Genomic DNA, 22297 nt, shown 5'->3' with positions numbered 1-22297 from the left:
GAAATCGGAACCTTTGTCCATTGCTGGAAGGATTATAAAACCACTCAGCTACTGTAGAAAACAGTCTGATTGTTCCTCAAAAAGTGAAACACAGACTTAAGCATATGACCCTGCAATTTCACTCCTAAGTATATACCCAAAAGAAGTGAAAACAAGTACTCAAAGAAGTACATGTACACGTATGTTCATTTCTGCCTTATTCACAACAGGCAGCCCAAATGTTCACCAGTGAATGAACCGTTGAACAAAATGTGTTACAGCCATACAATGGAAGAGTATTCGGCCATAAAAAGGAGTAAGGCACTGATTCATGCTACAACAGAGATAAAGAAGGCAGAGACAAAAGGCATGTAGTGTATGGTTCCAATTATAGGAAATATCCAGAACAGATAAATCCACAGAGACAGAGCACAGACTGGTGGTTGCCAAGGGCTGTGGGGAGGGAGAATTCAGAGAAACTGCTGATTGATAAGGGGTTTCAATTTAGAGTGATGGAAACGTTTGGGAACTAGAGAGGGGCATGTTGTATAACATTGTGAATGTAGTAAGTGACATTAAATTGTCCACTTTAAAATGAATGTCAAAAAAGAAAAAGAAAAAATAAAATAAAACAATTGTCCAAAAAAAAAAGGGTTATCTCACCACTTATAAACAAATGTAGTGTTAATCCACTCGGGCCAAGTACTGACTGGTCAGCCTAAAGCAGTGGTTTCTAATCAGGGGCGATTTTGCTTCCCAGGGACATTTAACAACATCTAGAGGCATCTTTGGTTGTCATGAATACGGGGAGGGCAAGGAGGAGACGGGGACTTGGAGACAGAGGCCAGGGATGCTGCTTGATCTCTCACAATGCACAGGACAGCCCCTGCCAGAAAGAATTATCTGGCCTGAGATGTCACTAATGCCGAGGTTGAGGACCCCGGGACCAAATGTCAAATGATCAGGGGCTGAGGGTGAGAGGGAGAGAAAGTCCTAGAGGTATAAGCCAACAAAAAGAGCATTGTTCCTAACACACAGGAAAAGGTTGGGAATGGGAAAGCTGGAGACTGGCCCTCCCTTCCCCTTCGGAACAGTCCCCTAAAGCAGCTCCACCTCAGACGTCTCTGGTGAGAGTCAGACAGTCGGATTCTATTTTGGAAATGATGGGGAAGAGCAGCTTTTTGTTCCTTCTGAAGCTGACAACATTACTCTTCTTTCTTTTTCCTCAGACGCTTTCCTCTCTCAGACTGTCATTTCTGGTAAGAACAGACCCAGACAGCGCCGTGAATGGTTGCATCTCCTGGATGATAAGACGGGTTCCTTTAAATACCGTCCTCCCGGCCCAGTGCAAAAGGAGCCAAAGGCGTAGATTTCTAATTGTTCTAGGAGAATAGGATGTGAATAGAGAATCTGGAGAAAGATCCCAGAGATGATCTAGCCCAGATCCTTTTTCAGGCATGAATCCCTTGGAAAACCTAATAAAACGTATGCATCTTCTCCCTGGAAAAATTCACATATACACAGGAACATAAAATCTCAGGGGGTTAGCTGATCTAATGAATCCCAATCAAGACAGAATCCCTTCCTTTGAGTGGAAGGGTGTGTGCAGTCCTCTGATCCCTCTGAAAGCGATGAACGTCAGAGTCACTAGCCAGTTACCTTCCTGCCAGTGAAAACAGGTTCCCATCACACACAGAAATGGAGGCATCTACTCATTTCCCTTTCAAAATGTGGAGCCACAGAAGCACAACATCCGACACCACGGGTGCCAGCAAATCTGCTCAAACCTAGAAACACACACATGCACGCATGTGTATATATATATATGTCAGTAATTTGCCTCCATCTTCCTTCTAGAACCATTCATACTTCTCTGCCTGAGAAGTGATGGTTACATTCTCTTCTCTACATAGAACATAGACCTACTGGCCCCAGCTCACACTTTTAAAAGCCTTTTCCTATACTGCTTAAATGAGCTCACCGAAGCTGCAAAATAGTGTGCGAAGCTGTCGTGAGGGTTCCACTGCACAGCTCCAATGTCCCATTTGCTCTGGCGAGAGATCTTTCGGTGACCTTCGAAAGGGGCATCTAGATTAACGATGTATAAGAATCGGCGGCTAGGAAAACAACATCAACATTATAACGATGTAACAGCATTAGCACTAAGACAGAAAAGTACATTTGGAATTACATATGGTTTGCAAACAGCGCTCAAAAAAACCCCGGATGTGTACGATGTTCATCTACTCGGAAAGGCATACAACCGAAAAGAGGGAGCCACATCCCTGTGCGAGCCTGTCTCTAGACATGGCCTTCCCCCCTGGATCCTTGGAAGTCTGATATCTGCCCACCAGATTCAGCGCCAAGCCTCTCTGGTGCTTCCCAATCGCCCCACTAGGGTTGGTCCCTGGGTCCGCGCTACTCCCACCGCGCGATTTGCTTGGTGAGGGTAGCATTTATCTCTGTAGTACAACTACTGATGGTAAGGCTTCGGTCCTGAGCCAACTGGGTGGAGTAGGGACCGTGTCTCCAATCTCTGCAGGTCTCTCCTCACCAGGCACAGTGCTCTGCATTCAGTAAACGTGCGCTACACACATCACTCATCTCTCAGTCAACTATCCTGGAGAAAATCTCAAATTCCCTTGCAAGTTGACGACCTGGTGAAAGCAACTAAATTAAGTCTGTTGGAAAGGAAATAGTAACCAGTAAAGTAATAGTGAAATTAACATATTAAGCGCTGAGAATGTTCAAGGTGCCAATCAATATAAAGGCTCTGAAAACAGGAGTGTCCTGTATTCACCCATCTTCCCTCTGCTTTAAGGGAAAAATCCTTGGTGTGTGAATCAACATCTCAGCAGCCATTAGCTGTTGTTAGAGAACACGCCAAGCCCCTGGGTATCACTGAGGATAGGTGGGCTCAATGATGAAGAAAAAGATTCATCGTCCCTGCTCAGAGGAGACAGGAAATGCAAGTTAAAATGGCACGTCACACTCTAGCAGAAACCCGACAAGAGAGGGTTAGGGGGGAAGCAGGAAAACACAGGCAAGACACAAATTCACAGAACTTCCGGAACTTCTGGTGCAGAACAAAGATCTAGAATCTCTGACACCCTCTGAAGGAATCACCTGATCCTGTAGCAGGGAGGCTGGCATCTTTCCATTAGCACCAACAACAGGAAAAAAGGTCAAGAGCTATCCATGTGGGACGCGAGTCAAGAGGGAAGGTCAGAGGCATGACAAAGCAAAGGGAGAGCCACAGAAAGCAAGTACTTCAGGATAAATACGTCTGATCGAACATACATGTGTATCTTCATTCCACCATGAAGACCCACGAAAGAAAGAGTAAAAACATAAAACCGAGAAACCCACAAAGACAAAGAGACAAAGAGAGAGGAAGTGAAGAGCACAAGGACAAATAGTAACTGATGGAAAGAAAGCAGAGACCCACGTGCCTGCAAAGGGGACGTGAATGAGAGGGAAGCTGATGCACGCTGCAGAACCCAAGCCGGCCCAGGACCTGGAGGCTTCGGCCTACAGAGAGGCTGGAGAAGCAAACGTAGAACAGAACAAGCACGGTTTGAAAGAGCACTAAGGAGAGTGGTTTATGCACACCCCAGAGAGCCGGGTGACCCCCTCTTCTTCACCCGGGGGGGACGTGCTTTAGAGAAACTACTTGAGGGGAGCCCCAGACCTGGGACGACAGGCACAGCAGCGTGTGAGGATGAGGGGATGTACTTAAAACAGGGCACTGAGGTGGGGTGTGAGGCCCCCCGGCCTCCTCCCTACTCAGTACTCACAACACCGAGCTTTCGTCTTGAGACAACGACAAGTGACAAGAGGATTCTTCTCAGGGGAAAATGACCGGCCCAAGAAAAAAACAAAGGCAACAAGTTAACAACACAGAACCCAGGAGATGACGACATCTGGGTGCCCGCCAAAAAAAGGGGTCTGGTCCCCACCCGATCTCCCTCTGACAAACCCCACTGCCACACACGTAAACTGATCACTCTTTGACAGTAACAGAGAGCCAGTGAGTATCAGTCACCAGAGGCAACATGGGAGACAAGCACCAACACGGTCGAAGGAAAAGAGGAAGTAAGCAGTGCACAGGAAAGAGGAAGCCTGGAACGAACACTGCCAGAGACGGAGAAGAAGACACGGTCAAGAACAGAGAACAAGAGAGAGCTCCTGGAAATGAAAAGCATAACTGAAATAAAGAAATCTGATCGAAGAGTGGGAAGTTAAAGCTGAAGGAAATTCCCAGAATGCAAAACAAAAAGGACCAAAAGAAAATTCACATAGGATATCCAAGTCGGACTAGAAGCAGCTCCAGAAAGAATGAGAGCGGGAAGTAGAGGGGCGGAAATTACCAAAGACGCAGTGCAGGGAAACTTCTCCAAACTGGAAGACACGGACTTCCAGAATGAAAGGGCCTTCCAACAGTGCTAAAAACTACTCTGGATCTTAATCTGAATGGGGATCGCATGGGCGTATATATTTGTAAATTTACTTGAGCAGTTCACTTAAGTACATACTTTATATATTTTCAAGTTCAATGTAAGAATACGAAATGGTGAACCTTTAAGATTATGTTGAAAAGTAAGATATATGTATCTAAGAGCACACCAAAACAGGAATGCTTGCCTCACTTCCAGCGAAGTGATCCCATTCCCTCCTAGGATGCTACAAGTAACAACAGCCACATCAGTGAATGCAGAAAAGTCTAACATTTGAGACACAGTTATCCCTTAGCACCTCTGTATTTTATGGTTGTTAATATAGCCACATGATGCCAAGTATATGTTATGTTTCTATCTGTTTAGATAAAACAAGGAACGATGTATAAAAAAGAGGGGCTCTCCAAGTGCCCAGCACAATGAATGAAAAACAGACATACACCAAGGCGATCACAGGAAAAATTTCACACACCTGGAGGTAAAAGTAACACTGGAGACAAAGATAAAATTTGAAAGCTTCCAAAGACAAAAAATAGGTCACATACAAAGTCCAGAATCAGAATGGTATAGGACCTTTCAAAATTACTCTGAGAAAAGAACCCCAAATACTGACTCAGCCCAAAACTGTTATATAACTATATTGGAAGGAGGGGGAGGTCATGTAAGGGACACACAGAGGAAAATAATAGTGCTAAATCCTCATCTATTTTAAGAAGTCAATTTGTTATGGGGCGCCTGGGTGGCTCAGTTGTTAAGCGTCTGCCTTCAGCTCAGGTCATGGTCCCAGGGTCCTGGGATCGAGCCCCGCATCGGGCTCCCTGCTCCGTGGGAAGCCTGCTTCTCCCTCTCCCACTCCTCCTGCTTGTGTTCCTGCTCTTGCTGTCTCTCTCTGTCAAATAAATAAATAAAATCTTAAAAAAAAAGAAGTCAATTTGTTATATCTATGATCTATGATATATATCTATGATGGATAAATCAAGATACCGAGTATATGTATCCTATTTGGAAAAATGGAGGCAACCCCAAAGAAAAAGCTAAAAGAGTCTCAGTTGTTTCTAGTGAGTGGGATCAGAGATAAGGAAAAGGTGAGGTAGGATTCTGCTGTCTGACAATATAATCCTTGTAATGCTATACTGACTTTTTCAATTATATATATGTACTTCCTTGATTTTAAAAAACCAGGTTTAAAAACTGAGTAGTTAATGGGGCGCCTGGGTGGCTCAGTTGGTTAAGCGACTGCCTTTGGCTCAGGTCATGATCCTGGAGTCCCGGGGTCGAGTCCCGCATCGGGCTCCCTGCTTGGCAGGGAGTCTGCATCTCCCTCTGACCCAACCCCCTCTCATGCTCTCTCTCTCTCTCTCTCTCTCTCTCTCTCATTCTCTCAAATAAATAAATAAAATTTAAAAAAAAGATTTAAAAAAAAACTGAGTAGTTAATAAATAATATATCCCCAAAACCACTGATTTGCACACTTTAAATGGGTAAACTGCATGATCTGTGAATTTTCTCTCAATAAAGCTGTTTTTTTTTCCTGAGTGCAGAGGCGGCAGTAAAGAGACATACCAATTGTTCCTCAGCTATGCATCCAGTATGACAAAAGAAAATGGTAATGGTAACTGTCTCTGGGGAGGGGGTCAAAAGGAAGAAGGAAAACTTACTTCTCACTGCATAGCCTTTTGAATTATTTAAACGTTTGCTACATTTTTTAAGGTAAATTAAAATATGATTTCAAAATAAAACAATGAAATAGAAGATAATTCATTAATTCATAAGTGGGTTCAGGGGCACCTGGCTGGCTCAGTTAGTAGAGTGTGTGACTCTTGATCTCCGGGTTGAGTTCGAGCCCCACGTTGGGTGGAGAGACTAGTTAAAAAAAAACTGATAAATGGGTTCATAAACAACTAAGTTAATGAAAATACATCAAACTTAGAGAGGTCGTGAATATGAAAGGGGAGGGGAGATTCTGGCCATTATGTGGCAGCACACTGGTACCATGGCGCAGTGATGAGCAAATGTTGGGATGGTGCTTAGTTGCCAGAATCTTAAAAATGCTGGGCCAGACGACACCACAGAAATTATGTAGCTCGATTTCTCCATAACGAAATCAAATTCCTTCACAAGAAAACTGAAGTCCAGGGAGGCCGAGTGGATAAGTGTCCCAGGACTCACAGTAAATGGCAATGCCAAACTAGGACCCAGATGCCGTCGATCCTGGTAACTACTTGTGAGACCACAGCAGACAGCATCCTTCTACAGAGTCCGGGTGATACACAGAAAACTGCAATTCCAAGACCAAAGTACCAGTCACTAAAATTTCAAAGGAATTTTACTGCTTACATATTAGGGCAGAGACAAAAATAAATGGCAAACAATCCCTCTAAGTACCCCCCGAGGTCACTAGGAGAGCAGAACAAAGCCCTATGACCACAATCCTTAAAGAGAAAGAGTATTTTCCAACTTCCCAGAAACCTCCTGATTTGTAGTTTCTTCCCAGAAATCGCAGCAGGGTAATGCTGCAAGCTCACTTACCCGGAAAGCACAGCATGCTGCCCGAGACGGTCCACAGACATTGCAGTTGCCTGAGAGAGAGAACACATGTTCAGTTTTGCCCGCAAAGCCAGGTTAGGTTGGAGAAGACACGCACGTAGTCACCTCGGGGTCTTCCTCTTCCTATGGCCCAGGTAAGTCCCCAGCTGGCAGGTAGGATCCACTGCTTACAGGGGACGCTTTTATCCCCTTCTAATCCTCGCCCACATCTCACACTCACCTGCCACAATAGGGTGGTTGCTATCTGTTCCCCGATACCAGGATTACCCACAAGCAAGCTGGCATATTCTAAATTGAGAAGACATAATCTAAGACCCTTAGAGAATCTAACTTACCTCAGAGCTAACAGAGCTACTAAGAGCCCCTTCAAAGCAAAACTTAACCTAGGACATCACACATGCACACACACACACACACACACACACACACACGTAGGCACACACACCATCCCACACCACCCCACCCCCATGCCTTTCCAAAGGCCATGGCTCCTCCTCCAAGCCAAATGGCAAGTGGTAATATTCAAACACCACCCGTGTTGAATCTATGGTCATAGTCTTGTTACTGAGATGCTCAGCTCCCATTTAATCTGAGATTTCTAGCACATTCTAATGATTTCCATTTCCCAGGTCCCCCAGTTCCTAGGGAGCACCATCTTTTCAGGATCCAATGTCCAAATCCCAAAAGACCAGAATGAATCAAAAGAATCTGCATTCAGCTGAAACATGAGGCTGACTTTAATCATGGCAGTTATAGCCCTAAATTCTCTTATTTGGACAAGTCCAAATCCTGCTGCATTCTCAGGACATTACTGCACACTCTCATACATCCTCAGAAATATGTCACAGGTAATATCGGGGACGAGAAGCCAGAGCACTCTCACTGGTGGCTAAAAAGTGATTGTTATGCATCCTTCATTGCTCTAGAGTTGTGAGCAGAGAAAAACCCAGCTGGAAAGGCAGGCAGTGACATGAGATGCAATTTCCACACTCTTCTGAACCATTTAGAGACAAAGGTATGAAAGAAGGCAAGATGGTACCTCCAACGAGAGGTAGTACGATCTTTCTAGAGGGTATGCGGTAGACAGAATCCAGAGACGGCTCCAGTATTCTGGGATTTAGCAGACGTGATTAAGGACCCAGATCAGCTGACCTTAAGATAAAGAGACCTGAAACAACCCAAATGATCATGAACAGGTGAATGGCTAAACAAAACGTGGTATACACATACAATGGCCCACATACTATGGGATGGATGAACCTGGAAAATATTATGCTAAATGAAACAAGCCAGGCACAAAAGAACAAATATTGCATGATTCCATTTACATGAGGTTGCTCAGATAGATAAATTCGTAAAACCAGAAAGAATAGAGGAGGCAGGGGGCAGGGAGTGGAGAATGGGGAGTTACCGTTTAATGAGTACAGAGTTTCTGTTTGAATTTTTTTTTTAAAGATTTTATTTATTTGACAGAAAGACAGAGAGCACAAGCAGGGAGGGCAGCAGAGGGGAGAGGGAGAAGCAGCAGGGAGCCAGATGCAGAACTCAGTCCCAGGACCCCGGGATCATTACCTGAGCCAAAGGCAGACGCTTAATGACTGAGCCACCTAGGCGCCCCCAGAGTTTCTGTTTGAGATGATGAAAAGTTCTTGAGGGTTGTGGGGAGAGAGAGAAACCCAATCCCATCAGCCCTTTAAATCTAGGTCTAGAGGTCACAGACAGAGGCAGTCAGAGATTCTAAGGGTGAGGCATTTAATGTGAGGAAGATTTGCTAGCTGTGGAGAAGGTGGGACCACACAGCAAGGCCCTGAAAGTGACCCCTAAATAAACACCAGCAAGAAAACAGGGACCTAGGGGCACCTGCGTGGCTCAGTCAGTCGGGTGTCTGACTCTTGATTTCAGCTCAAGTCAAGATCTCACAGTTGTGGGATCCATGCTGAGTGTGCCTCTGCCCTCCCCACCCACCCCCCACCCCCACTCTCGGGTGCTCTCTTTCCCTCCCTCAAATAAATAAAATAAATCTTTAAAAAAAAAAAAGAGGGGCACCTGGGTGGCTCAGTCAAGTATCTGCCTTCAGCTCAGGTCATGGTCCCAGGGTCCTGGGATCGAGTCCCACATTGGGCTCCCTGCTCAGCGGGAAGCCTGCTTCTCCCTCTCCCACTCCCCCTGCTTGTGTTCCTTCCCTTACTATCTCTGTCAAGAAAAAAGAAAAGAAAAGAAAAGAAAGAAAAGAAGAGAAAGAGAAAGAAAGAGAGAAAGAAAGAAGAAGAAAAAGAGAAAAAGAAAAAGAAAGGAGAAGGAAGGAAGGAAAGAAAGAAAGAAAGAGAGAAAAAGAAAGAAAGAAAGAAAGAAAGAAAGAAAGAAAGAAAGAAAGAAAGAAAGAAAGAAAAAGAAAGAAAGAAAGAAAGAAAGAAAGAGAAAAAGAAAGAAAGAAAGAAAGAAAGAAAGAAAGAAAGAAAGAAAGAAAGAAAGAAAGAAAGAAAGAAAGAAAGAAAGAAAGAAAGAAAGAAAAGGGATGGGGCACTCATCTGGCTCAGTGGAAAGAGCATGCAACTCTCGATCTTGGGGTCATGAGTTTGAGCCCCATGTTGAGTGTAGAGATTACAAAAAAAACCAAATAAATAAATTTAAAAATAATAAAAGACATCAATCCTATTTTAAATAAACAATTTTTTTAAAAAGGGGCGCCTGGCTCTGACTCAGTTAGTTGGTAAAGCATGTGACTCTTGATCTTGGGGGTCATGAGATAAAGCCCCATGATGGGAGTACAGCTTACTTAAAAAAATGAAAGAGGGGCGCCTGGGTGGCTCAGTCGTTAAGCATCTGCTTTTGGCTCAGGTCATGGTCCCAGGGTCCTGGGATCGAGCCCCACATCGGGCTCCCTGCTCTGTGGGAAGCCTCCTTCTCCCACTCCCTCTCCCCCTGCTTGCGTTCCCTCTCTCGCTGTGTCTCTCTCTGTCAAATAAATAAATAAAATCTTAAAAAAGAAAGAAAGGAGGGGGAAAGGAAGGAAGAAAGAGAAAGAAAACAGGGACGGGCCTCAGTCCTATAACCCCCAGGAACTAAATTCTGCCAACAACCTGAATGAGCCTCTTAGTAGATTCTTCCTTAGGCAACTGAGCCTCCAGATGACAACCCAGACAACTGACACCTGGATTTCAGCTTAGGAGACTCTCAACAGAGAAAGGAGCTGAGCAATGCCTGGACTTCTGACCCACAGAACTGTGAGCTAATAAATGGGTATTGTTTAAAGCCGCTAAGTTTGTGGTACAGTGATAACAGAGAGTGGCCTGGTAATAACAATGATAATAATAAAAGTCAAGGCTATGACTCAAAAATTCCACCTCCAGAATCCATCAAAACGCAGAAAAACTTTTATACAGAGAGTTGCTTATTTCATTTTATCTACAAGTAAATGATGCGTATTTATATAACAATATTCTCAGTGTTTAAAAACCACACAGAAAAATCCCAGGAGCCAAAACTGCAAATAGAGTATCATAACTCACCATATCACCTTAACAGAGGAAGTTATTTTTAAAAAGTAAGACACAAAAGCCCACCTAACAGGGCCCCTGGGTGGTTCAGTCGTTAAGCGACTGCCTTCGGCTCAGGTCATGATCCCGGGATCCTGGGATCGAGCCCCGCCTCGGGCTCCCTGCTCGGCAGGAAGCCTGCTTCTCCCTCTCCCACTCCCCCTGCTTGTGTTCCTGCTCTCACTATCTCTCTCTGTCAGATAAATAAATAAAATCTTTAAAAAAAAAAAAAAAGGCCACCTAACAGATGTGTTCCTACTCCTATCCCAGAAAAAAGGGGTCAACATCATGTTCGTAGCACATTTAAGGAGGGTCATGTTCGGCTGTCCCAAAAGGAAAATGGAGAGGAAGAGAAGGGCACCTAACCAGAGTAAAGCTGGTGCTCCAGGGCGGAGGGACAGGAGTACCCCCTGGAGGCTTCCCCACCTTAGGGCACCAGGCAGGGAGCAGCTGAGAGATGCTAAGTCTGGGAGTCAGGGAGTTAAGAACCGTGGGAGCCACATGATCCCACTGCAGGAGAGGGAGCAGAGCCCCAGTGATGGCTGAGAGAGAGGATTCCCCTGCTTGCTGGCTCATGCTACTTCAGTGGCTCCCACAGCCCACAGGGTGAAGGACAACACCCTTAGCATGAGCGTAAAGATCACTTAGACGTCTCTTCGGCTCACTGCCAAAGCCCGACTCGCGTCTCTCACCTTCCAACCCCATCCCAACACCCCCGCCATGATGAATTCTTTATTATGAATTCCCTCTAGCCCTCCAAATTCAAGCAAGCACCACCCTCTCACCTCTGGACCCCCACACCCGCTGCTTCCTCTGCCTGGATAACACTTCTCTTCCTTCTTCACCTAGCCAATTAATTCCCTCTTGTCCTTCAGGATTCAGTGCAGGCTCATCCCAGAAAGTTATTCTGACCCATCCCTCTTGTACACACCCAGTGCATCACCTGTGCTTCCCTTGTGCTTCCATAGTACTCAAGGCTTATCTTTACATAGTACTTGGGATACTTTATAATAATCCTCTATTTACTGACACATCTCCTCCATTTGACTACAATTGCTCACAAGTAAAAATCAACTCACTAGTACAATGCCTGGCACAGTGCACGGTATGTACCGAATAAATGCGAGCTACCAGACACAATATAGGTCTTAAAAGTTTAAGCTGCACAAAAACTTGTACAGAAACGTTCATGGCAGCATGAGTCCTAACAGCCAAAAAGCAGAAACCACCCAAATGTCCAACAACTGATGAATGGATAAACAAAATGTGATATATCCCTACAATGAAATATTAGTCGACCACAACAAAGACTGAACTTCTGCTACATACTACAATATGGACAAACCCTAAGAAGAACCAAGTGAGGGGCTCCTAGGTGGCTCAGTCGGTTGAGTGCCAGACTCTTGATTTTGGCTCAGGGCGTGATCTCAGGGTCATGAGATGGAGCCCTTCTCAGGCTCCATGCTCAGCAGGGAGTCTGCTTGAGATTCTCTCTCCCTCTCCCTTTGGCCCTCCCCCTACTCCCTTGCGCACGTGCTCTCTCTCAAAAAAAAAAAACTAAGTAAAAGAAGTTAATCACAAAGACCACATACTATGTGATTGCATTTCTATGAAACGTCTTAATAGGCAAATCAATAGAGAAGAAAACAGAACAGTGATTGCTTAAGGCTGGGGTAGTTGGAGGACTGGGGGCTGATGGTTAAAGGGTACAAGATTTCTTCTTGGGGTGAGGAAAATGCTCTAAAAATGATGGTGGTACTGGTTTCACTCTGTGAGTACACTGAAACCCACTGAATCGTGTACACTTCAAGCAATTATACAATGTGTCAACTATATCTCAATAAAACTGCTACCAATAAAAGGCTTATGCTATAACATTTTCATCTTTTAGACAATGACAGGTATGATACTTTACAATGGTCAGGTGACAATGAATTTGGAGATGGATTGCATTACCAATCCATTTCGGATTTACAGTTAAATTTTGGTACAAACACAATGATTCTCTCAGAAGATTTATCTCTCTGGGAAAAATCTGGAACATATAGCTTCATTAAGACTATCTTTCTACCCTGATTCAATGCAGAAGAAAGTCCCTCTATAGAGACCAATGCTATCTGCAGAACAAAATCTCGATTTGAAGGGACTAGGAAAGAAATCAACTCTTCTCTTTCAACCCCAGCTGAATTAGAAAGAGCTGTTCAAAAATATGAAAACACTTTGCCCGTTCATCCTTCCACATGATGCAAAATGGGAAACATCCAAACAACACAAGTGAGAGCTAGGTCAGGTCCCCCAAATCAGTTTGTCACATGCCTGAGCAACGACTGTAATGGAACTATCAGATTTCATAGAATAAAATCACAAACTAAAACCGATGGACATAAAAAGGATCACAGCATTTCAAATGACAAGATCCAGTCTCTTTAAATCAGAGACAGACACTGCTGCTGAGGCTGCTTTTAAACCATCCCCATATAATACCTTCTAGAGGTTTGTATCCGAGGTTGTGTTCACAGACTCAGCACAATGGGTGCTTTCTGGGAAGTCTCACTCTATTTTTTTTTTTAAAGATTTTATTTACTTATTTGACAGAGAGAGAAAGCACAAGCAGGGACAGGGGCAGAGGGAGAAGGAAAAGCAGGCTCCCTGCTGAGGACCCTGGGATCATGACCTGAGCCAAAGGCAGATGCCTAACCAACTGAGCCATCCAGGCACCCCGGGAAGTCTCCCTCTTTAAAATGAGAACATCCTTGCGTTCTTGCAAGCTGAAATGGCACACACTGGGTATGACTAGGAAAATCACCTAACCTTTCTGAGTCCCAGGTTCCTCATCTGTAAAATAAGAAAGTGGATGAGCTATCTTCCAAAGGTCCTTTCGGCTCCATAAGACTATTTTGTCAGACTATGTGTTGCTTCCTACACAAGTTTTCTAATATAATCATAATCATTAACATGTATCAAGTACTTAACATATGCTGGTCACTGTGCTGAGTGCTCGGTGTCGACTACCTCATATAATCGTCACAGTTAACTGTCAGGTAGTGTGCAGAAGAGTACAGCAGGCATGAGACTGCTCACCTCAGAAAGGCCTGCTTGCAAGGCGGGTTCTTGGCTGGTGTCTGGGAACTTGGGATTTGGAAGGTTCCCACCATTCCCTAACTGATAAGAATGGCTCACTGTACCTACACTGTGTGTACAACGTGGTTTATGCTGAGCTCCTGCTGCCCTTCTGGGGTGTGGAGTTGTGGTTCATGCTAGCCACAGGGTGCTTACGTGACCAACCCCAAATAAAAACCTTGAGCACTGAGACTAATGAGCTTCCCTGGTCACATTTCCTATGTATTGCTATAATTCGATGCTGGAGGAATTAAGCATGTCCTGAGTGACTCCACAGTAAAAGGTCTCTTGTACCTAGTTTCCTCCAGACTTTACTCCATGTGCTTTTGCACTCTGAATTTGCTTTGTGTCCTTTCACTGCAATAAATCATAACTGCAAATACAACTGTGAATCCTCCTAGTGAAACTAGACATAGTGTGGGGAATCCTGGACACAGGTAGATACTATTATTCTTGTTTCATGGATAAAGAAACTGAGGCTTAAAAGGAACTAACTTGCCCAAGATCACATGGCAGAGAGATGACGTAACCTGGCATCCTGTTTGTCTGGTTTGGATTCATTTCCTAGACTACCCAGGTGTAACCTCATGCGGCAGAGGGGGAAGGGAGAAGAGCCCAGGAAAGGGCACTAATCCCACTCAGGAGTGCTCCACACTTACGGCCCAATCATTTCCTAAAGGCCCTACCTCCTACTACCATAACCTGGGGTTAGACTTCAACATAGGAATTGTGGGTGGGGCCACAAATATTCAGACCATCATCCTGCCATCTCCAGTGCCTAGCATACAGTAGACTCTCAAGAAGTAATTGCTGAAAGGATGGGAAATTTGAATGTCTGATAACCCCAAGTGTTGATGAGGATATGACTCAAAAGGAATTTTTTAAGCTCGCTGCTAGGAATATAAAATCTGAACCACTTTGGAAAACAATCTGATATTTGCTGATGAGGCTGAAGAATATGCACAATCCGTGGCCCAGCAATTCTACCCCAAATAAATACCGTATTTATATATGATGGTCTACAGTAAAAATTGGAAACAACCCAAATGTTTAATGACAGAGGGATAAATCGACTGTGGCACATTCATACAATGGAACACTACTTCACAGAAAAATTAGTAAACCACAGGCATGGTAGTCAACATGGATGAGCTTCAAAAACAATATAGTAGGACCAAAAAAAAAAAAAAAAACCAAGATTCACAAAATTCATACCATATGATTTCATCTACAGAATCATCAAAAACAATCAAAACAGAACAAAATATTGTTTACAATTACATATATGTGTGCTAAAACTACAGAGAAAAACAAATAAATAATTAATCCAGAAATGATTAATCACTGCCTCTAAAGGGTCTGAAGAGAGGGATATGTTCTGGAAAAGGTATCCAGAGGGTAAATTTGACTACAATGGTCTACTACGTAAGCTATGTGGAGGGTACATTTTATTAATGTTCTTCACATGGTACCCATAGCACTCACATGTGTGATAAATTCCTAATAAAATAATTTTTAAGCCAAAAAATTTTAAAATGTCATTAGAAAAATGCCTCATAGGTGCGGCTGGGTGGCTCAGTTAAGCATCGACTCTTGATCTCAGCTCAGGTCTTGATCTCAGGGTCATGAGTTCAAACCCCGAGTTGGGCTCCACGCTGGGCATGGAGCCTACTTAAAAAAAAAAAAAAAAAAAAGTGCCTGGCTCTTGGTTTCAGCTCAGGTCATGATCTCAGGGTCCTAAAATCAATCCCCACTTTGGGCTCCCCGCTCAGTACAGAGTCTGCTTAAGACTCTCTCTCCCTTCCCCTCTGCCCCTCCCCCCCGACTCTCTCTCTAAAATAAATAGGGGCGCCTGGGTGGCTTAGTCGGTTAAGCGTCTGCCTTCGGCTCAGGTCATGATCCCAGGGTCCTGGGATCGAGTCCCACATCGGGCTCCCTGCTCAGGGGGAGCCTGCTTCTCCCTCTCCCACTGCCTGCCGCTCCCCCTGCTTGTGTTCTCTGACAAATAAATAAATAAAATCTTAAAAAAATAAACAAAATAAATAAACCTTAAAAAAAAAAAAAGAATGCCTGATAAAGACTATGCCACAGGGGCACCTGGCTGGCTCAGTTGGTGGAGCATGGGACTCTTGATCTCGGGGTTGTGAGTTCAAGCCCCACATTCAGTGTAGAGATTACTTAAAAATAAAATCTTAAGGGGCACCTGAGTGGCTCAGTCAGTTGAGCTTCCAACTCTCGATTTCAGCTTAGGTCACAATGTTGGGGTTGTGAGATCAAAACCAGTGTCAGGCTCTGTGCTCAGTGCAAAGTCTGCTTAAGATTCTCTCTCTGCCTCTCCCCGCTCCCTGCTTGAGCACACACACGTGCACTCTCTCTAAATAAAATCTTTAAAAAATATAAATAAATAAATAGATAAATAGATAAATAAATAAATAAATAAATATCTTAGGAGGAAAAAAAAACAGAAGGGGTGCCTGGATGGCTCAGTTGGTGGAGCGTCTGCCTTCAGCTCTGGTCATAACCTGGGATGGAGCCCCGCATTGGGCCCCCTGCTCAGCGGGAAGCCTGCTTCTCCCTCTCCCTCTGCCGCTCCCCCTGCTTGTGCTCTCTCCCTCTCAAATAAATAAATAAAATCTTTTATAAAAAAAACCCTAACTTATCCCTCCTTTGATGAAAATGCTTCAGTGACTTCCTGTTGCCTGTAGAATATAAATTCCTTATTTTGGACTGTTTTATGTGCTGGTCTCGGCCTACTTCTCACATCACATCTTACACCTACTGTCCCCTCCGTGACTGTTTATTTTCATCTTTCTCCAGCTGCTCCACTTTGAGCTCCCTGAGGGTAGACATTTTGCCTTGTTGACTCCTGCTGTCTCCCTGGTGCCTAGAATAGTGCTTGGTATGTGGTAGCACTCAACAAATATTTGAATGAAAAAATATTTAAAAAATCAATTATGTTGATTAACAGTATTAAAAGGAATTAGGAAAAAATGTTTAGGTTTTCAAAAAAATTTTAGAATAATTTTAGACTTACAGAAACACTGGGACGACAGTACAGAGGGTTACCATATACCCTACACCCAGTTGCCCCTATTAAAAACATCTTACACTAGTATGGTACATTTTCTACAATTAACGAAACAAAATTGATATTATTAACCCAAATCCATACTTTACTCAGATTCCCTTTGTTTTTACCTCATGTCCTTGTTCTGTTCTGGGATTCCATTCAAGATACCACATTACATGTAGTCATCACGTCTCCTCAGGCTCCTTGGCTGTGACAGTTTCTCAGACTGTCTTTGATGACTTTGACAACCTTGAGGAGTACTAGTCAGGTATTTTGTAGAATGTCCCTCAGTTGGGATTTGTCTGATGTCTTTCTCATGAATATACTGGGATTATGGGTTTTGGGGAGGAAGACCCCAGAGCTAAGGTGTCATTCTCATCCCATCGCATCAAGGCTGCTTACTGTGAACATGACATATCACTGTTGATGTTGACCTGGCTGAGGTAGTGCTCGTCAGGTTTCTCCACTGTAAACTTCACTCTTTTTGCCTTCTGTCTAAACTGCAGTCTTTGGAAAATAGTCAGTATATGCAGCCCAGACTTAAAAGAGTAGGGTCTGCTTCCTTCCTCCCTTCCTTCACTTCTTTCTTTTTCTTCAATTAGTTGCTTCTATCAGTATGAATTCTTATTTATTTTATACTTCGGATTATAATCCAGTAGTACTTTATGTTATTATTTTTACTTTGTTTCTCAAATTGTCCCAGCCTTCACCATTGGGAGCTCTTCAGGGGGTTCATGTGTTCTTGTGACATACTCCCATCACTGTTTTCATTTGTTTGTTTATCTTTTATTTTTTAATTATTTTGTATTATTTTTAAAAAGATTTTATTTATTTGAGAGAGCGAGCGAGATAACAAGAGAGAGCACAAGCAGGGAGGAGAAGGAGAAGCAGACTCCCTGTTGAGCAGAGAGTCCTATGTGGGGCTCCATCCCAGGACCCTGAGATCATGACCTGAGCAGCAGGCAGCCGCTTAACCGACTGAGCCACCCAGACGCCCTATATATCTTTTAAATATACAGTACTCCCTTATTTTCTGGCACTACAAGATGCTTAACTCTTATCATGTATATTTCCTGCTGTAGTCCCCAAATTAGCCATTTCTCTAAGGATCCCTGGTTTCTTTTATCGGAGAATGACATTAGAAACCAAGATCTGGTGTTAGATGTGCTCACTGCTCTTGGGGTGTTATTGCCTCTAGGTACTCTCATCTGACAAAACAGGCAATGTATGTGTGTACTAATCCATGTGTATACATATATCTGTAAATATTTCCATATGTAATCATCTCTATCTATATTAAGCTGAATATGAGTTCATACTTAACATCTTCTACTCTAATCCATTATCACAAGTGACACTGGCTCCACCCTTTGCTTATTGGTAACCTCCCATTCTTACTGTGAGAAACGGGGTCCCCCTGCCATCCTCCATCCATTTACTTACTTGTTCATTCCAAAAGACACGTACAGTGGTTTCAGAATTGTTAACCTGAGCACAGTGCTTATGTATAGTTCTTATCCCCTTCAGTGTTACAGACTCCACTAAGGTTTTCATCATTTTTTTAAAAAAGATTTTAAGATCCCAGGACCCTGGGATCATGACCCGAACTGAAGTCAGATGCTTAACTGACTGAGCCACCCAGACACCCCTAGGTCTTAAAGTTAGGTTTTAAAAAAATCAACTTGATATTTTATCACAGCTTTAATCATAATCGCCAAAAAGTGGTAGCAACCTGAATATCCACAAACAGGTGATTGGATACAGGCTGTGGTCTCTCCATACACTGGAATACTATTGGTGGGCAATAAAAAAGACCATACTAACTGATGCTCATCAACATGGGTGAATCTCAAAGGCACTGGGTTAAGTGTGACAGGCCAGGCCCAAAGGGTTCTATACCGTACATTCCTTGTCTTACAGAAATCACCTCAGCAGCTGCCAAAGGAAGTGCTATACGTTAACTGTGGTGCTGGTTACAGGACTATATACATTGGCAAAACTCAAAAAATTGTCCACGTAAAAGGGGGAATTTTATTGTACATTAATTATACTTCAATAAACCTGGTTTAAAAAAAAAAAAAAACTGCTCTGGCTCTGGGGAGGATGAATTGGAAGGCAGCATAAAGTTAGGGTGCAGGGAGAGTGGTCCCCAAGTAGGGCCAGCTACTTTGGAATACTGAGTTTGAGACATCCCACAGATGCCAAAGCAGAGACATTAAGCAAACTGCTGCTATGAGTTCAAATTCCTGTCTTCATCACAATCACTTTCTGAACTGTTTCTGCTCTTCCCGTTGGTTTAGAGACTTGTGAACTGCACATTCTGCCATCTTACCTCTTTGCCAGGGGAAACGATTTCAACTCCAATGCACTTTCTAATAGCACAGCCACTTGATAAAGTGGCTATTTAAATGGCAATTAATTCAATTTTAATTAAGTTAAAAATGCAATTTCTCAGTTGCACTAGCCCCATTTCAAGTGTCCAATGGCCACAGTTCCATCATCACAGGAAATTCTATTGGAGAGTATTGCTCTAGAAAGTTATCTCTAGGGGCGCCTGGGTGGCTCAGTCGTTAATCGTCTGCCTTTGGCTCCGGTCGTGGTCCTGGGGTCCTGGAATCAAGCCCAGCATCAGGCTCCCTGCTCCACGGGGAGCCTGCTTCTCCCTCTTCCACTCCCCCTGCTTGTGTTCCCTCTCTAGCTGTGTCTCTGTCAAATAAATGGATAAAATCTTTAAAAAAAAAAGAAAAGAAAAGAAAAGAAAGTTATCTCTAAGTTTTCTTAACACTCATCAATTTCAGGGATCACTTCAGAGTAGTTGCCAAGCACCACAGGTTCTTTGCTATTAATCAGTGACAATAACATCTCAAGGCATGGTTTTATAAAAGTGAATGACGCTTGTAGAAACTGTAGAAAAAAATTTCACCTTTCAGGCTGGGCTTTTTCTCTGAAAACCAAAATGCTTTGATTTTTTAAAAAATGATTTTTAGAAGAGGCAGGGGGTTTTGAAAAGTTTACTGTTCTGTCCTCCCTTTTCAGAAAGACAATATGAAGAGTTTTGATTTTTTCTTTCTACTTGAATAAAGTTAATAAAGGGGGTCTAGATCCCTTCCAGTTACCACCAGAAACAACCACAAAACCATGCTAATTCAAACTAAGTCTTACCCTTCCAACTGAATAGAAAAATCAGAAAGAAAAATAGAAACCCCCACAAGGCAGTTAAATTACCCAATTTACTTTGTTCTCTTCCTATGACCACTGCTGCTCAGGTTTAATTATTTGATATTGCTTCATACATCCTAATATATGTGTCAGCACCCTCTCTGCAGGTGTCTTCAATTACAGCTCTATACAGAGACTACCTGGGTTTCTCTGAGAATTAAAGCATTTGCAGATTAGTAGCTTCCAAATTAATAGGCTCAGAGGTAACTATACATGACTCTGTTCCCAGTCCCCAGTGAAAGCAATTAACACGAAGGGTAACAGGAATGTGGCGCTTTTTCCCTAGGAGTCTGGCGCCTCCCATGGGACAGCAGGCCTCCCAGAGACACCGTGCTGACAGTGCAAAGTGCCTTAGAATTCTTTAATCCGAATGTTGCTGCTCAAATTCTCCATGGGGGCTATGTATCAGAGGGAACCACAGAGCAAATCGGTGGGTGGCTCCTCCACTCATTAATCTTTATGGCAAAAAAAGGGATGGAGTTTTAGAAAGAAGAAACCACATCACCCCTTGTTGTAATCCAGATTTGCCTTCAGAACAAATCACCTTGAGTACTGATACAGTGTGCAGTGTTCTTCCAGCAAGGGCTCAGTAAATTCCTGTTGCATAAATCCATGGATGGAAGCCTGGCACACAGAAGGTAGTCAATAAATATTTGTTGAATGAATGGAGAGAATCACCCAAGACACTGTCCTAGGTGATGGGGAAGGGCAAATGGGGTATTTATTATGGAATTACTGTATGACAGATTGCTACAATATGAAGCAAAGTACTGCAAAGAACCCAACAAGAGCCCTGGGGCCAGATGCCTGCATTCAAATCCCAATTCGGCCACATAATGGGAGACCTTGGCCAAGTCACTTGAGATCAGCCAAACAGGGATCATCTCCCCTGTTTGGAAAAAAGGGATAACACCGACTTATCTTGGTTCTTTCATGAATTAGAAAAGGTAAATATAGATAAATCACTTAGCATAAGGGCTAGCATTAGGAAGGCACGAAATACAAAAATGGTTAAAAAAAAATCCCTAGTAAACGCTAAAGTAACTTGAGGCTAACCACGTGTCTGTCACTGTACCACATATCCTCAATATATCATAAAATTCTCACGCCAGCCCTATGAGGCAGGCACGACTCTCACCTTCACACAGGTGAGAAAGCTGATGCGCTCGGAGGAGATGGCAGGCTAGGGCTGAACCCGGATTTCGAACCAGGGATTCGAACCTGGGCAATACGTGCAGCGCACACTCCTATTCCCTATATGGTATTTTCCACTATTCTAGCATCAGCAACCACCTAAAAGCTTAGCTGCCGAAACAGGTACTTTATAGTTAGTTCTGTGTTTCTTTTAATCGAAGTCCTGTGAGGGAAGGTTACCTCCACGCAGCTGAGGCTCAGAGAAGTTCTGCGACTTATCCAAAGTCACTAAGCCTCGAGCACCCAGCCTCGCAGAGCAAACCCTCTCGCTCACCACCCAGGTGTCGGGAAGCCTCTCCTCAACACTAACTCGCGCGCAGTCTCTGCGCTTCGGTGTCCGAAGGCAGACCCTACTCCCCGGACCCCTGCGGGGAACCCCCAAATCCCGTCCGTGCCCGCCCCAACCGCCTCCAACGGTCATCAAGGCTCCCCTCGCCCTCTCGGGTCTGACAGCTCTGGGTCACCCCCTTACCCCTCTTCCCCAGCCCGGGCTGGAGGGTCGCTCCGCCACCCCCGAGACAGACCCGGCAGCGTGGGGGAGGGGAACGGATGAGGGCGCATGCCCAGAGGACTCCATTTGGCCCCCGGCTCACCTGGGAGTCGCGGAACTCCACCACCACGTTCTCGCTGCTCCATCGCGCCGCCATCTCCTGCACCCGACCGCCCCCGCCCCAGGACTGCGCGTTTCCACCCCCCTAAACCCACATTCCCGGGCTCAGTGAGCCCCACGCAGCCCGCGAGTAAGCCCTGCCACGCCCCGTCCCCCTCTTCCGCCAGACCTCAAGCCATTGGCTGACCCAAACACAGGCTCCGCCCTCTCTCCCGGCTCCTCCAATTGCCGCACCGCACCTACCCAAAAACAGGCACGCCCCCTCCACTTCCGTCACTCAGCCTGAGTGACCCACGCTCCCCGCTGCTTTGCAGGCACACGCCCCGTGCCGCAAGCTCTACCGGGAGTCGTAGTCCGAGGGTGAGCAGCCGGTGGGTAACTCGCGGAGAGCTCGCGAGTGCGGGTTTGGCGAAGGGAGGCTATGTAGTAACATGTATGTAGTATATAGTAACAAGTATGTAGTAGTATGTAGTATGTAGTAACAAGCTGAACGTCGGAAGCGGATGTGAGAATCCAGCGGTTTTCTATGAAGCCAGACATTGAAGAGATTTGCCACTCTTCCCAC

The 22297-nt window shown here is 44.3% G+C and overlaps 1 protein-coding gene across 19 annotated transcripts in view; it reads right to left on the bottom strand.

Annotated features, from left to right (window-relative positions):
- WDR59 (WD repeat domain 59) overlaps window positions 1–21867 on the bottom strand; it is an 84570-nt gene extending 62703 nt beyond the window's left edge. For 2 of the 19 annotated variants that reach the window (XM_027618802.2, XM_027618822.2), the window contains exons 1-5: window positions 21716–21867; window positions 20473–20552; window positions 6966–7015; window positions 6606–6714; window positions 1961–2096 (exon numbers count right to left, since the gene is read on the bottom strand). In XM_027618802.2, the coding sequence (XP_027474603.1) occupies window positions 1961–2096; window positions 6606–6714; window positions 6966–7015; window positions 20473–20552; window positions 21716–21769 (429 nt within the window). In that variant the 5' untranslated portion in view covers window positions 21770–21867. Of the gene's footprint in view, window positions 1–1960; window positions 2097–6605; window positions 6715–6965; window positions 7016–20472; window positions 20553–21715 lie in introns of those variants that run through there. The other 17 variants (XM_027618804.2, XM_027618808.2, XM_027618812.2 and 14 more) reach the window with 13 other exon arrangements.
- Between the last annotated feature and the right edge of the window lie 430 nt (window positions 21868–22297).

This window comes from Zalophus californianus, chromosome 17, assembly GCF_009762305.2.
Source record: "Zalophus californianus isolate mZalCal1 chromosome 17, mZalCal1.pri.v2, whole genome shotgun sequence".
NCBI lineage: Eukaryota > Metazoa > Chordata > Mammalia > Carnivora > Otariidae > Zalophus > Zalophus californianus.
This window is presented reverse-complemented; position numbering and strand designations above follow the sequence as displayed.